The 16,658-nt window shown below is 53.0% G+C and overlaps 1 protein-coding gene across 2 annotated transcripts in view; it reads left to right on the top strand.

Annotated features, from left to right (window-relative positions):
• The first annotated feature begins 12,737 nt into the window (after positions 1-12,737).
• The window catches only part of LOC139229854 (antigen peptide transporter 2-like), a 49,560-nt gene continuing 45,639 nt past the window's right edge, over positions 12,738-16,658 (top strand). The window contains exon 1 of one of the 2 annotated variants that reach the window (XM_070861476.1): positions 12,738-13,784. In XM_070861476.1, the coding sequence (XP_070717577.1) occupies positions 13,313-13,784 (472 nt within the window). In that variant the 5' untranslated portion in view covers positions 12,738-13,312. The remainder of the gene's footprint in view (positions 13,785-16,658) is intronic. The other variant, XM_070861475.1, reaches the window with a different exon arrangement.

Raw genomic sequence — 16,658 nt, 5'->3', positions numbered from 1 at the left:
AATGCATGGCAGATGAAGTATAATGTGGATAAATGTGAGGTTATCCACTTTGGTGGTAAAAACAGAGAGACAGACTATTATCTGAATGGTGACAGATTAGGAAAAGGGGAGGTGCAACGAGACCTGGGTGTCATGGTACATCAGTCATTGAAGGTTGGCATGCAGGGACAGCAGGTGGTCAAGAAAGCAAATGGCATATTGGCCTTCATAGCGAGGGGATTTGAGTACAGGGGCAGGGAGGTGTTGCTACAGTTGTACAGGGCCTTGGTGAGGCCACACCTGGAGTATTGTGTACAGTTTTGGTCTCCTAGCTTGAGGAAGGACATTCTTGCTATTGAGGGAGTGCAGCGAAGGTTCACCAGACTGATTCCCGGGATGGCGGGACTGACAAATCAAGAAAGACTGGATCAACTGAGCTTGTATTCACAAGAGTTCAGAAGAATGAGAGGGGATCTCATAGAAACGTTTAAAATTCTGACGGGTTTAGACAGATTAGATGCAGGAAGAATGTTCCCAATGTTGGGGAAGTCCAGAACCAGGGGTCACAGTCTAAGGATAAGCGGTAAGCCATTTAGGACTGAGATGAGGAGAAACTTCTTCACCCAGAGAGTGGTGAACCTGTGGAATTCTCTACCACAGAAAGTTGTTGAGGCCAATTCACTAAATATATTCAAAAAGGAGTTAGATATAGTCCTTACTGCTAGGGGGATCAAGGGGTATGGCGAGAAAGCAGGAATGGGGTACTGAGATTGCATGTTCAGCCATGAACTCATTGAATGGCGGTGCAGGCTCGAAGGGCCGAATGGCCTACTCCTGCACCTATTTTCTATGTTTCTATGTTTCTATGTTATAGATAGTTAAGTGAGTGGGCAAAAATTTGGCAGATGGAGTATAACGTGGGAAAATGTGAGGTTATCCACTTTGGCAGAAAAAAATAGAAAAGCAAATTATAATTTAAATGGAGAAAAATTGAAAAGTATTGCAGTACAGAGCGACCTGTGGGTCCTTGTGGATGAAACACAAAAAGTTAATATGCAGGTACAGCAAGTAATCAGGAAGGCAAATGGAATGTTGGCCTTTATTGCAAGGGGGATGGAGTATAAAAGCAGAGAAGTCCTGCTACAACTGTACAGGGTATTGGTGAGGCCACACCTACAGTTTTGGTCTCCGTATTTAAGGAAGGATATACTTGCATTGGAGACTGGTCAGAGAAGGTTCACTCGATGGATTCCGGAGATGAGGGGGTTGACTTATGAAGATAGGTTGAGCCTATATTCATTGGAGTTCAGAAGAATGAGAGGTGATCTTATCGAAACATAGAAGATAATGAGGGGGTTCGACAAGGTGGATGCAGAGAGGATATTTCTACTCATAGGCAAAACTAAAATTAGGGGACATAGTCTCAGAATAAGGGGCCGCCCATTTAAAACTGAGATGATGAGGAATTTCTTCTCTCAGAGGGTTGGAAATCTATGGAATTCTCTGCCCCAAAGAGTTGTGGAGGCTTGGTCATTGAATATATTTAAGCCGGAGATCGACATATTTTTGAGCGATAAGGGAATAAAGGGTTATGGGAAGTGAGCAGGAAAGTGGAGCTGAGTCCATGATCAGATCAGCCATGATCTTATTAAATGGCATAGCAGGCTCAAGGGGCCAAATGGCCTACTCCTGCTCCTATTTCTTATGTTCTTATGTAGGGGGAAAACTCTCCACTGGCTGGAATCATAACCAGTACAGTGGTTGTTGGAGGTCAATCATCACAGCCCCAGAACATCGCAACAGGAGTTCCTCAGGGCATTACCATCTTCAGTTTGCTTCATCAATGACCTTTCCTCCATCAAAACATCAGCAGTGGGGATGTTCCCCTTCTCTCCTCCCCCTGCCTCTTCTGGCAGCTTGTCCTGCTCTGTGTTGCCTCTGCTCATCCCCCCTGTCATGCTGTAGGCCAAGTGGGATACAAACTACTGCACCCATGTCTGGGAGCAACTGGTGTGAGCAGACCCCTTGCAAGTCAGTACCAAGTCCTTGAGCACATGTCATACCATTCCTTGTAGACCGTAGGCAACTTTAAAGAAGTCTAGAAAGCACCAAACACTTATACAGACTCAGCAACTGGTGTGTCTGTCATGCACTTATGAATGACTCCATGAGGCAATGTGTTGTACTCAAACTGTAGTGACCTTGGTCCTTTATTCGTAACTCCAGAGTAAGGCACAAGCATGGTGGGCAGCCTTTTATACTGGGCCCTGCACACCTATGCAGGTGACCCTCAGGTCTCCCACCGCAGTGCCCACTGGTGGACAGCCTTTGCCACAGGGGCAGGAAACCCCGGTCTCCACCAGTTGCACCCTCTAGTGGTGCCAGCATAGTATATGTACAGTGTAAACTTTATTGATAGTACATCAAGTAACATGTCTCCATCTTTACAGTGACTACATAAAGCATATATCTATAGTCTGCATATATAATATCACTCTCCCCCAAGTCCTTTGTGCCGATTACCTTTGCACTATATGCTCTGGCTTAGCTTTCCTCAGACTTAAGTGCCAATACCCTTGCACTTTGGCTGTGCTTTGGCTTGGCTCTCTCCCTGTTCAGCCCCAAGTCCTTTTGCCACAACGTTGGGTAGTGGTTCCCGGTTTGGATGGTTAGATGATGCAGTGGATATTCCAATGGGTTCTGGGTGTGATCCATGTGTGTGTTCATGGCTACATACATCCAGTTTCCCCCCCACCCCCAGTGAGATCATGCAGCAGGCCCATTACATTACAGGATCCGTCACAGTGCAAGTACAAAGAAAGGAAGTTACAGTTTGTATCGTGACACCTTGGTTCAGTGACTTACATTCGTTACGCTTTGCGGTCGTGCGCCAGGATTGGGTAGATTGCATTCATGGTTCAATCATGGTAAGTACTGAGGTAGCAGTACAGGTAGTCAAGGACACAGGTTCCAGAGCAACCGGACGGGGTTCTAGTTGTCTGATAGCGGTGCTGTGCCCCCTGCTAGCGGGGTGGGCTTGGTTCACTCACCGTGCCAGGACTCAGGGCCTTTGCCGTTGCCTAGTGGTGGGCAGAGCCACAGATGTGTGTGGCCTCCCTGTCCTCCTTTGAGGGCTGCAGAATCTTCTGCCTGCTCTCTAACGGTGTTGGGAACCTGGCTGTTCCTGGTCCCGTTTGGGGAACTCACTGACCTTTCGCTCCCGGACATGGCCGAGGTAGCGACTGGGTCTGGGGGCTGTGCCGTCTCTACCCGGGTGGTGGGCAACGGTGGCCGACTGCGCGAATTGACACCGTTTTCGTTTCCAGGTCCATGGTGAATAGTGCCATCGGGTGCCTGCAGTATGGGGTAGACCTGGGGCAAGGTATCAGGATCAATGCCTTTATCCTCCCGAATTCGCTCGCTTGCTACTTTAGAGAACACTCTATTCCCGACATCTCGCAACAACATTTTGTTCTTTACATTAAGACTGTACCGACATCTCGCAACATTTTGTTCACCATCTTAATTGATTCGTTACATTGATTGCCATGCATACAATGTCACTTTAAGTTCAGTTGGTTGCAGGTCTCCTTTAAGAGAACCCTGCTGGCTTTACCCCAATCAAATCCTTTGTTAGACACCACGTGCTGGTCCCTCACCGTTGCACCTCGTGATATGGCAGCGATCACCTTTTTTTTCAGCCACGCTGCACCTCGCTGCAGCAGGGACGCCATCTTGCCTCTGTCCTCGAGGTCGACAGCCTTGTTCCTTCTCTCCCGCAATTCTGCCACAAAAGTTGGAAGAGTGCCTGTGAATTCGATCTTCTTCCCCAGGAGTCCTGCCACTGGAGCCGGGAAGGTACTTTTGGGTCATTCCGGTTGGATCATTGCCACGCAGTCATGATGGACGGTCTGTGCCTCAGGCGCTGCGCTGGTCTGTTCTCTGGTGCCTGGCCCAAGCGAAGGTGAGGTTTTGCTCTGCCTCTGAGCACAGGGGACATCGATTGCTGGAGTGAAGAGGTCTTCCCATTTCCACTGGATCTTCCCCATCCACCTTCTTCTGAGTAGCGTTGGACCATCACCTGCAACAATCCACAGAGGTAACTTGTGCACCACGCCATTATGGATTACACTTACATCCGCATTACCAAGGACTGGGGTCAGCTCCTTGGTGTAGGTGCGCAACTTTTCCTGTACTGGAACCAGCTCGGGTCAACTTTCGTTCCATAGCCTCTCAAAGGCATCCTGGCTCATCACTGGCTGGCTCGCTCCCGTGTCCACTTCCATGAAGACTGGAATGCCATTTATCCCGATTGGACACTACTGGAAAATCTCACTTTTTAAACCCAGTTTAATTATCATAGTCCTTTCTTTTTAGTCTATATTTATTCATAGGTAACTATTTTTGTGTCTATTATGGGTTTTTTTAATACACTAACTTGCACTAAGAGCTAAAACACTGAACATAATTTTAAATACTTGCTACCTCAAGCTTATACAAACCACTACAAGTATTAAAGGTAAAAAGGAGCACCTCCTTCTCCCTCAGCACCAAATTCTCACTCTCACCAAGTTCTCAACTTCCCACTCCACGTTGCGATCTGTGATTTAGTTCTTTGCCTCAGCTCTGCTTACGGCTGGTCACTGATGGATTGTTTGCCAGGACTGACAATTGTGTAAACTTTGCCTGTCATGGTGCCAGTCAGAAATGTCCTTTAGGGAAGGAAATTTACCGTCCTTACCTGGTCTGGCCTATATGTGACTCCAGATCCACAGCAATGTGGTTGACTCTTAACTGCCCTCTGAAATGACCGAACAAGCCACTCAGTTGTAACAAACCGTGACATGAAACAGTAACAAGAATAAAACCGGCAGACCACCCGATATCGACATCGGCAACGACTACGGACATGACAACAGCACTCCCAGTCCAGTCGACCCTGTAAAGTCCTCCTCACTAATGTCTGGGGACTCGTTCCAATATTGGGAGAGCTGTCCCACAGGCTAGTCCAGCAACAGCCTGACAGTCATACTCACAGAATCATACCTTTCAGCCAACGTCCCAGACTCCTCCATCATCATGCCTGGGTATGTCCTGTCCAAGCGGCAGGACAGACCCACCAGGAGTGGCACAGTGGTATAGTCGGGAGGGAGTGGCCCTGGGAATCCTGAACATTGACTTCGGACCCCATGAAGTCTCATGGTTTCAGGTCAAGCATTGGCAAGGAAACCTCCTGCTAATTACCACCTACCGCCCTCCCTCAGCTGATGAATCAATACTCCTCCACGTTGAACATCTCTTGGAAGACAAAGTGAGAGTAGCAAGGGCACAGAATGTACTCTGGGTGGGGGACTTCAATGTCTATTACCAAGAATGGTTCGGTAACACCACTACTGACCGAACTGGCCGAGTCCTGAAGGGCACAGCTGTCAGACTGGGCCTGCAGCAGGTGGTGGGTGAACCAACACGAGGGAAAATCCTACTTGACCTCGTCCTCACCAACCTACCTGTCGTAGATGCATCTGTTCATGACAGTATTGGCAGCAGTGACCACCGCACAGTCCTTGTGGAGACAAAACCCCATCTTCACGCTGAAAGCACCCTCCATTTGTTGTGTGGCGCTACCACCATGTTAAATGGGATAGATTCAGAACAGATCTAGCAGCTCAAAACTGAGCATCCACGAATCGCTGTGGGCCATCAGCAGCACCAGAATTGTATTCCACCACAATCTGTAACCTCTATGCTATAACACGAGCTAGGCGATCCCACAATGAAAGGATCAGATCAAAGCTCTGCAGTCCTGCCATATCCAGTCATGAATGGTGGTGGAAAATTAAACAACTAATGGGGGGAGGAGGCTCCATAACCATCCACATCCTGAATGATGGTGGAATCCAGTGTGTTGAGTGCAAAAGATAAGGCTGAAGTGTTTGCAACCATCTTCAGCCAGAAGAGCCAAGTGGATGATCCATATCGGCCTCCACCTGAGGTCCCCACCATCACAGAAGCCAGTCTTCAGCCAATTTGATTCACTCCACGTGATATCAAGAAACAGCTGGGCGCACTGGATAAAGCAAAGGCTATGGGCCCCGACAACATCCCGGTTGTCGTGCTCCAGAACTAGCCGCGACTCTAACCAAGCTGTTTCAGTACAGCTACAACACTGGCATCTATCCGACAATGTGGAAGCCTGCCCAGGTATGTCCTGTCCAGAAAACGCAGGACAAATCCAATCTGGCCAATTACCATCCCGTCAGTCTAATCTCAATTATCAGCAAAGTGATGGAAGGTGTCGTCGACAGTGCTACCAAGCGGCATTAACTCACCAATAACCTGCTCACCAATGCTCAGTTTGGGTCCTGCCAGGGCCACTCGGCTCCAGACCTCATTACAGCCTTGGTCCAAACATGGACAAAAGAGCTGAATTCCAGAGGTGAGGTGAGGTGAGAGTGACTGCCCTTGACATCAAGACAGCATTTGACAGAATGTGGCATCAAGGAGCCCTGGTAAAACTGAAGTCAATGGGAATCAGGGGGAAAACTCTCCACTGGCTGGAGTCATACCTGGCACAAAGGAAGATGGTTGTGGTTGTTGGAGGTCAATCATTCCAGCCCCAGGACATCGCTGCAGGAGTTCCTCAGGGCAGTGTCTTGGGCCCAACCATCTCCAGCTGCTTCATCAATGACCTTCCCTCCATTATAAGGTCAGAAGTGGGGATGTTCGCTGATGACTGCAGTGTTCAGTTACTCAGCAGTCCAGCCATGCTGGCGGAGGTGAGGAAGGTAACGTGCTGTAAAGGTAAGTGCGAGTGTTTGTTCTTTTAATTTTTTTTAACGATTTGTGTTGTGGTGGCGTGGGCAATGTTTTGGGAATGTTTTTGTGTGTTTTTTAAGGTTTTCCCCCTCCCCACCCCCCAAGGCCTCTCTCAGAGCTCACATGGCCCGGCACTTTGACTTGAGTTTCCCATTTTTGCGCCTCGATAGTTGTACAATGCCTCCTTCGTGCTGCGCCCCCTGATGCAGGGCCCAGATGACGAAAATTCCTTACCAGAGTGCAGCCTATTCCCGGCTAGTAACTTTCCCGCCCCAGTTTTCGCCCCGAAAACAGAAAAGCCTAAAATACAGCCTTAGTCTCTAATAGACCCTACTCTTTATTTAGTTATCATCTTGCTCTTAATGTATTTATAGAGCTGCTTTGGGTTTTTCTTGATTTTACTTGCCAGCATTTTTATATGCTCTCTCTTTGCTTTCCTAATTTCCTTTTTAATTTCACCCCTGTACTTTCCATACTCCTCTAGAGTTTCTGCAGTATTAAGGGGCTTAGCAGTTTTGAAAGTGGACAAATCCCCAGGCCCAGCTGAAATGTATTCCAGGCTGTAATGAGAAGCAAAAGAGGAAATAGTAGAGGCTCTGACCACATTTTCCAATCCTCTCTGGCTACAGGTGCGGTGCCAGAGGACCTGAGGACTGCTAATATTGTACCTTTGTTTAAAAATGAAGAAAGGGGTAGACCGAGTAATTACAAGGCAGTCAGCCTAACCTTGGTGGTGGGAAAATTATTGGAAAAAATCCTGAAGGACAGGATAAATCTTCATTTGGAAAGACATGGATTAATCAAGGACAGTTAGCATGGATTTGTTAAGGGAAGGTCGTGTCTGACTAACTTGATTGAACTTTTCGAGGAGGTAACCAGGAGGATCGATGAGGGCAGTGCGTATGATGTAGTGTCTTATTTCTTCTTAAGCAGTCCCTCGGAGTCGGGGATGACTTGCTTCCACACTAATATGAGTTCTCAGGTGACTGATGAAGTCCAATGCGGGATCTACAGTCTCTGTCACAGGTGGGGCAGACGGTGGTTGAAGGAATGGGTAGGTGGGGTGCTTGGGTTGCCACATGCTCCTTCCGTTGTTTACACTTGGCTTCTGCTTGCTCCCGGCAAAGAGACTCAAGGTGTTCGGCACCTCGTCATGGATTTTGATAATTGTGGGGCAGTACTGTGTGGCGGGGGCAGGTTGGTAGAGGACCTTTGTCTTACGGATACTTAGTGTAAGGCCCATACTCTCGCATGCTTCAGTGAAGGTGTTGACATGGTTTGGAGTTTGGCTTCCGAGTATGTGCAGACACAAGCGTCGTCTGGATGCTGTAATTCAATGGTGGAAGCTAGGACGACCTTGGATCTGGACTGGAGGCAACGGAGGTTGAACAATTTCCCGTTTGTTCTGTAGATTAGCTCCACTCCAGCGGGGAGCTTATTGAGGGTGAGATGGAGCACTGCAGCAAGGAAGATCGAGAAGACCGTTGGTGCGATGACACAGCCTTATTTGACCCCAGTCGATACGTGAATTGGGTCTGAGGTGGATCCACTGGTCAGGATCACGGCTTGCAGGTCATCGTGGAGCAGGCGAAGGATGGTGACAAACTTTTGAGGACTGCCTGAATTTGAGGAGTGCACTCCATAATCCCTCATGGTTGACAGTGTTGAAGGCCTTTGTGAGGTCAAAGAAGGCCATGTACAGGGGTTGGTGCTGTTCCCTGCATTTCTCTTGGATTTGCCGCGTGGTGAACATCATGTCCATTGTGCCCCTTAGTGGGCGGAATCCACATTGCGACTCGGGGAGGAGCTCTTCAGGCACAGAGAGAAGGCGACTGAGGAGGATTCTTGCGATGACCTTCCCTGTGGCAGACAGCAGGGAAGCTCCTCTGTAATTACCGTAATCGGACTTGTCACCTTTCTTGAAGCTGGTCATGATTACAGCGTCTCTGAGATCCCCTGGTATGCTCTCCTCCTTCCAAATAAGAGAAATTAGTTGATGGATTCATGCCAATAGTACTTCTCCGTCATGCTTTAGTGCTTCGGCGGGGATTCCATCTGCTCCTGAGGCCACGTTGTTCTTCACTGGTCGGATGGCTTTCTCTACTTCATGCCGGGCAGGGTTGTGCTGAGTTAATGGCGGGTAGCATGCTGCGGGATGGAGTTGAAGACACTCATATTGAAGACAGAGTCTCGGTTAAGGAGATCTTCAAAGTGTTTCTTCAGTGGGGTAGGACCTTGGATTCTTGGGCCGTCAGTGGTCTTGATTGCGTTAAAGAATCCACGTACATCGTGGTTGTCGGCTAGTTGCTGGATCTCCTGTGCTTTCTCCACCCACCATCTGTTCTTTAGGTCGCGAGTTTTATGTTGGACCTCGGCCTTCAGATGTCTTATAGAGCTGCTTTCTTGCTCTCGAGTTGTGTTGCTATTTTCAGTTCAAGAAAACCTTGTGCTTGTGGCTTATTAGCTCCTGGATCTCCTGGTCATTCTCGTCGAACCAGTCTTGATGTTTCTTGGTTGAGTGACCAAGCGTTTCTTCACAGGTGCTACTTGAGGGCAGACCAGGTGCTGTGGACACTCTGCATCTCTGGATCACCGGGAGTCATCAAGTTGGTTGTGAGCGCTGGCTGAATAGGGCTTTCTTAGCAGGGTCTTTGAGTGCTCCAGCATTGATTTTTCTGCAGCATTGTTTCTGTTGCCGCCGCTGTTTTGGGGCTACATTGATGGACATCACCGAGCGGATTAGGCAGTGGTCCGTCCAGCAGTCATCAGCACCTGTCCTGGCGCAGTTGATGCGGATGTCCTTGCGTTCGATTGCTCGGACGATAACGTAGTCTAGAAGATGCCAGTGCTTGAAGCGAGGGTGTTGCCATGAGGCCTTGTACTTGTCTCTCTGACGGAACAAAGTATTGGTTATGACAAAGCCATGTTCTAAGCATTTCATCAGGGTTGGAGTTGGTTTTCCCTATCCCCTCTCTGCCAATCACACCTCCCCAGAGGTCAGTGTCCTTTCCAACTCTGGTGTTACAGTCGCCACGGTGGACCAGCTTGTCGCCCATTGGAACTCGGGACAGGGATTGTTCAAGACTGGAGTAGAATTCCTCTTTGGTCTCTGGATCAGTTCCTATGGAGTGGAGGGTAGCCAATGTAACCCCTTTTTAAAAAAGGAGGGAGAGAGAAAACAGGGAATTATAGACCGGTCAGTCTGACATCGGTAGTGGGTAAAATGATGGAATCAATTATTAACGATGTCATAGCAGCGCATTTGGAAAGAGGTGACCTGATAGGTCCAAGTCAGCATGGATTTGTGAAAGGGAAATCATGTTTGACAATTCTGGAATTTTTTGAGGATGTTTCCAGTAGAGTGGACAAGGGAGAACCAGTTGATGTGGTGTAATTGGACTTTCAGAAGGCTTTCGACAAGGGCCCACACAAGAGATTAATGTGCAAAGTTAAAGCACATGGGATTGGGGGTAGTGTGCTGACGTGGATTAAGAACTGATTGGCAGACAGGAAGCAAAGAGTAGGAGTAAATGGGTACTTTTCAGAATGGCAGGCAGTGACTAGTCGGGTACCGCAAGGTTCTGTGCTGGGGCCCCAGCTGTTTACATTGTACATTAATAATTTAGACGAGGGGATTAAATGTAGTATCTCCAAATTTGCGGATGACACTAAGTTGGGTGGCAGTGTGAGCTGCGATGAGGATGCTATGGGGCTGCAGAGTGACTTGGATAGGTTAGGTGAGTGGGCAAATGCATGGCAGATGAAGTATAATGTGGATAAATGTGAGGTTATCCACTTTGGTGGTAAAAACAGAGAGACAGACTATTATCTGAATGGTGACAGATTAGGAAAAGGGGAGGTGCAACGAGACCTGGGTGTCATGGTACATCAGTCATTGAAGGTTGGCATGCAGGTACAACAGGCGGTTAAGAAAGCAAATGGCATGTTGGCCTTCATATCGAGGGGATTTGAGTACAGGGGCAGGGAGGTGTTACTACAATTGTACAGGGCCTTGGTGAGGCCACACCTGGAGTATTGTGTACAGTTTTGGTCTCCTAACTTGAGGAAGGACATTCTTGCTATTGAGGGAGTGCAGCGAAGGTTCGCCAGACTGATTCCCGGGATGGTGGGACTGACATATCAAGAAAGACTGGATCAACTGGGCTTGTATTCACTGGAGTTCAGAAGAATGAGAGCGGATCTCATAGAAACGTTTACAATTCTGACGGGTTTAGACAGGTTAGATGCAGGAAGAATGTTCCCAATGTTGGGGAAGTCCAGAACCTGGGGTCACTGCCTAAGGATAAGGGGTAAGCCATTTAGGACCGAGATGAGGAGAGACTTCTTCACCCAGAGAGTGGTGAACCTGTGGAATTCTCTACCACAGAAAGTTGTTGAGGCCAATTCACTAAATATATTCAAAAAGGAGTTAGATGTAGTCCTTACTACTATGGGGATCAAGGGGTATGGCGAGAAAGCAGGAATGGGGTACTGAAGTTGCATGTTCAGCCATGAACTCATTGAGGATCCCGGGTCTCTCACTCTCCCCGGGGGGGGGGGGTGAATCCCATGTCTCTCTCTCTCCCAGGGGGGGTCCCAGGCTTTTCTCCCTCTGAGAGGCTGCGCCTCGGGTCTCTCTCGCTCTCTCCGGGGGCAGGGGGGGGGGGTCCTGGGTCGCTCTCTCCCTGAGGGAGGGGTTCCCATGTCTCTCTCTCTCCGGGGGGGGCCACAGGTCTCTCTCTCTCCCCGGGGGGGGGGGGGCGGGGACGGGTCGATCTCTCTCTCCCCGGGGGTGGGAAGGGCACAGGTCTCTCTCTCCCCGAGGGGGGCGGGGACAGGTCTCTCTCTCTCTCTCCCCGGGGGGGCGGAGACGGGTCTCTCTCTCTCTCTCTCTCTCTCCCCGGGGGTGGGAAGGGCACAGGTCTCTCTCTCTCTCTCTCCCCAGGGGTGGGAAGGGCACAGGTCTCTCTCTCCCCGGGGGGCGGGGGACGGGTCTCTCTCTCTCTCCCCGGGGGGGTGGAGACGGGTCTCTCTCTCTCTCCTCGGGGGTGGGAAGGGCACAGGTCTCTCTCTCTCTCTCTCCCCAGGGGTGGGAAGGGCACAGGTCTCTCTCTCCCCGGGGGGGCGGGGACGGGTCTCTCTCTCTCTCCCCGGGGGGGCGGAGACGGGCCTCTCTCTCTCTCCCCGGGGGTGGGAAGGGCACAGGTCTCTCTCTCTCTCTTTCTCCCCAGGGGTGGGAAGGGCACAGGTCTCTCTCTCCCCGGGGGGGCGGGGACGGGTCTCTCTCTCTCTCCCCGGGGGGGCGGAGACGGGCCTCTCTCTCTCTCCCCAGGGGTGGGAAGGGCACAGGTCTCTCTCTCCCCGGGTGGGCGGGGACGGGTCTCTCTCTCTCTCTCTCCGCGGGGGAGGGCGGGGACGGGTCTCTCTCTCTCTCCGCGAGGGGGGGGCGGGGACGGGTCTCTCTCTCTCTCCCCGGGGGTGGGAAGGGCACAGGTCTCTCTCTTTCCGGGGGAGGGGGGCACAGGTCTCTCTCTCTCTCTCCCCCGGGGGAGGAGGGGGGGGCAGGGGTCTCTCTCTCTCTCTCTCTCCCTGGCGGGGCAGGGGGGTTGCGAGGGGCACGGGTCTCTCTCTCCCCGGGGGGTGGGGGAGGGGCACTGGTCTCTCTCTCCCGGGGGGGTGTCATGGGTCTCTCTCTGTCCCCGGGGGGTCCCGGGTCTCTCTCTCTCCCTCAGCTGTCTCACTCTAGGCCTGTGAAGGTGCAGCAGGAGGAGGACAGCCGCGAAGCTGGGTCACTGACTGCAATGCGGGCAGGCACAGCAGGAGCGGCGAAAGAGCGCCAAGAGTTTTTAGATGGAGGCCCAGGAGAGGCGCGAGTTTGGGTCCAGGGGGCAGCACGGGCCAGCCCACACTGCGATATGTGTACGCAGTAGGTCCGTGCTGCAGAGTTGGTCTCCAGTCGTCTTAGGCAATCCTTGCCACTGGACCAAGACCTAGCTCTGTCAAGCCCGTGTGGTGCAACAGCCACATGTTAAAAAAATCCACACACAGGCGTCTTCCACCCTTCAACATGTAGCTCGGGATCGGGAATATTAATCCAGGATCTGGAACACTTGTGAACTGATGGAAGCAAGTCACCCTGACTTCGAGGGACCGCCGATGATGATGATCAGCCACCTGCCCCGGTACAATCTGCCCAGCAACACATGATGGAGAGAGGGCCCGGGGCCCGGGGCCTGGGCTCGGAGAGCGAATGATCAGTGAAAGTGAAAGCGGGCTGAGCCGGGGCTTTCCGCGCCATGTTAGTCAGGAAACCCCCGGACAGGTGCAGGATAACCGGGAGTGGGGCGAGAGAGAGAGAGAGAGCAGCGGGAATCCGGCCGCTGTGTGAGAGCGATCCACCCCGGGGAGCCCGGGCTCAGAGTCTGTCCCCCGCCCCCCGACACTCAGCACCGCCCGGTGCAGGAGCCGGGCCCTGACCCCCTGACCTCGGGCTCTGACCCCCTGACCCCGGGTCGCTATGGCCCCCCGGGCCCTCGCTCTGGCCCTGAGCCCGGCCCTCGCCCACCTGCTGCTCGGCCCGCTGCTGCCCCCGGCCTGGGAGCCGGCCGGCCTGGTGCTGGTCCTGGCGGTGCTGGGGGCCCTGGGGCTGGGAGCAGCGCTCGGCCCCCGCCCGGCCCTGCTGCTCCGCTACACGGCCTGCGCCTGCCTGCTGCCGCCGCTCTGGGCCCGCGTCCGCCCGGCGCTGGGGCTGGAGCCGGGCCCGGGCCTCGGCCTGTCCCGCCCGCTCCTCCTGCTCGCACACACCGCCTCGGCGCTGGCCCTAGGGGCCCTGGAGACCCTGGTCCCGCGGCCCGGCCTCCCGCCGCCCCCCGGCTCCCCGCCCCGGCCCTCGGCTGCCCGGGTCATCGGCCGCCGCCTCCTCGCTCTCTCCCGGCCCGACCTGCTCCCGCTTGGCGGCGCCTTCGTCTTCCTCAACCTGGCGGTGATCGGTGAGTGACCCGGAGTGAGGGAGGATCCGGAGTAAAGGGGAGAGTGAGGGGGGATCCGGAGTAAAGGGGAGAGTGAGGGGGGATCCGGAGTAAAGGGGGAGAGCGAGGGGGAATCCGGAGTAAAGGGGGAGAGTGAGGGGGGGATCCGGAGTAAAGGGGAGAGTGAGGGGGGATCCGGAGTAAAGGGGAGAGTGAGGGGGGATCCGGAGTAAAGGGGAGAGTGAGGGAGGGATCTGGAGTAAAGGGGAGAGTGAGGGGGGATCCGAGTAATGGGGGAGAGTGAGGGGGGATCCGGAGTAAAGGGGAGAGTGAGGGGGGATCCGAGTAATGGGGGAGAGTGAGGGGGGATCTGGAGTAAAGGGGGAGAGTGAGGGGGGGATCCGAGTAATGGGGGATCCAGAGTAATGGCGGAGAGTGAGGGGGGATCTGGAGTAAAGGGGAGAGTGAGGGGGGATCCGGAGTAATGGCGGAGAGTGAGGGGGGATCTGGAGTAAAGGGGAGAGTGAGGGGGAATCCGGAGTAAAGGGGAGAGTGAGGGGGGGATCTGGAGTGAGGGGGAATCCAGAGTAAAGGGGAGAGTGAGGGGGATCCAGAGTAAAGGGGAGAGTGAGGGGGGATCTGGAGTAAAGGGGAGAGTGAGGGGGAATCTGGAGTAAAGGGGGAGAGTGAGTGGGGATCTGGAGTAAAGGGGAGAGTGAGGGGGAATCCGGAGTAACGGGGGAGAGTGAGTGGGAATCCGAGTGAGGGGGGGATCCGGAGTAATGGCGGAGAGTGAGGGGGGATCTGGAGTAAAGGGGAGAGTGAGGGGGAATCCAGAGTAAAGGGGGAGAGTGAGTGGGGATCTGGAGTAAAGGGGAGAGTGAGGGGGAATCCAGAGTAAAGGGGAGAGTGAGGGGGATCTGGAGTAAAGGGGAGAGTGAGGGGGAATCTGGAGTAAAGGGGGCGTGAGGGAGAATCCGGAGTGAAGGGAGAGTGAGGGGGGATCCGAAGTAAAGGGGAGAGTGAGGGGGGGATCTGGAGTAAAGGGGAGAGTGAGGGGGGGATCTGGAGTAAAGGGGAGAGTGAGGGGGGGGATCTGGAGTAAAGGGGGCGTGAGGGAGGATCCGGAGTGAGGGGGAGAGTGAGGGAGGATCCGGAGTGAGGGAAGGATCCGGAGTGAGGGGGGATCTGGAGTGAAGGGAAAGTGAGGGGAGATCTGGAGTAAAGGGGAATTAGGGCGATCTGGAATCAATGGGGATATAGAGTGAAGGGATCCATAGAGAAGGCAGAAGCAGATTGAATGGCAAGCGAGGGGAGATGCGCACTGAAGGGAGTGGAGGCACTTCAGAATGAAGAGAGATCCAGAATAAAGATTGAGTAGAAGGGGATCCGGAATAAAGGAATGGAACCTGTATCCGGAGTAAAGCTGTTGTGATGGGGGATGCGGAGTAAAGGTGGAGTGGTGTAGATATGGAATAAAGGGTGAGTGAAGCTGATCGGGGGATCTGGAGTATTGCAGATGAGAAGGAGGAATCAGTGTAAAGTGGGAATGAGTAGGAATCTCGAGTAAAGGGGGAGTCTGGGGTAAAAGCCGAGGTGGGTGAACCCAGAGTAAAGGGGCAGTGGTGAAATCTACAGAAGAGGGAGGGAGGGAGGTTTCGGGAGTAAAGGGACAGATTTGGAATCCAAAGTGAAGGAATTTCGATGCTGGAGTCCTGGGGAGAAAGGAATCCATAGTGAAGGGGGATTAGGGCATCTGGACTAATGGAGGATCAGGGGACTCTGGAGTTACAGTGGAATGGGATAATCTGGAGTAATTGGGGATATTGGAATCTGGAGTTGATCAGGAGCAGATTGATCTGATAGAGAGTGGGTGAATCCTGATTGTGTCAGTCTCGATTGAGCTGTGTGTCTCTATATCTCTCTCAATCTCGAATACCCGACTGGTTCTCTGTCTCCCTCCTTTCTCTCTCTCCCTCCTTTCTCTCTCTTTCCTCCATCTCACACTCCACTCCCTCCCACATTCACCTTTCCTCTCTCCCTTCCCCTCTCTCTGGGCGCTCTCTCCATCTCCTCTCCCTTTCCCCCCTCTCCCTTTCCCCCCTCTCTCTTTCCCCTTCCCCCCTCTCTTTCCCCTTCCCCCCTCTCTTTCCCCTTCCCCCTCTCTCTTTCCCCTTTCCCCCTCTCTCTTTCCCCTTTCCCCCACTCTCTTTCCCCTTCCCCCCTCTCTCTTTCCCCTTCCCCCCCTCTCTCTTTCCCCTTCCCCCCATCTCTCTTTCACCTTCCCCATCTCTCTTTCCCCTTCCCCTCTCTCTCTTTCCCCTTCCCCATCTCTCTTTCCCCTTCCCCCTCTCTCTTTCCCCTTCCCCCCACTCTCTTTCCCCTTCCCCCCTCTCTCTTTCCCCTTCCCCCCTCTCTCTTTCCCCTTCCCCCTCTCTCTTTCCCCTTCCCCCTCTCTCTTTCCCCCACCTCTCTCTCTTTTCCCCCACCTCTCTCTCTTTTCCCCCACCTCTCTCTCTTTCCCCCCACCTCGCTCTCTTTCCCCCCACCTCGCTCTCTTTCCCCCCACCTCGCTCTCTTTCCCCCCACCTCGCTCTCTTTCCCCCCACCTCGCTCTCTTTCCCCCCACCTCGCTCTCTTTCCCCCCACCTCGCTCTCTTTCCCCCCACCTCGCTCTCTTTCCCCCCACCTCGCTCTCTTCCCCCCACCTCTCTCTCTTTCCCCCCCACCTCTCTCTTTCCCCCCCACCTCTCTCTTTCCCCCCCACCTCTCTCTTTCCCCCCTCCTCTCTCTTTCCCCCCCTCCTCTCTCTTTCCCCCCTCCTCTCTCTTTCCCCCCCTCCTCTCTCTTTCCCCCCCTCCTCTCTCTTCCCCCCCTCCTCTCTCTTCCCCCCCC

Source organism: Pristiophorus japonicus, chromosome 19 (assembly GCF_044704955.1).
Source record: "Pristiophorus japonicus isolate sPriJap1 chromosome 19, sPriJap1.hap1, whole genome shotgun sequence".
Lineage (NCBI taxonomy): Eukaryota > Metazoa > Chordata > Chondrichthyes > Pristiophoridae > Pristiophorus > Pristiophorus japonicus.
Note: the sequence above shows the minus strand (reverse complement) of the source record. Positions and strands in the feature narration are given on the sequence as shown.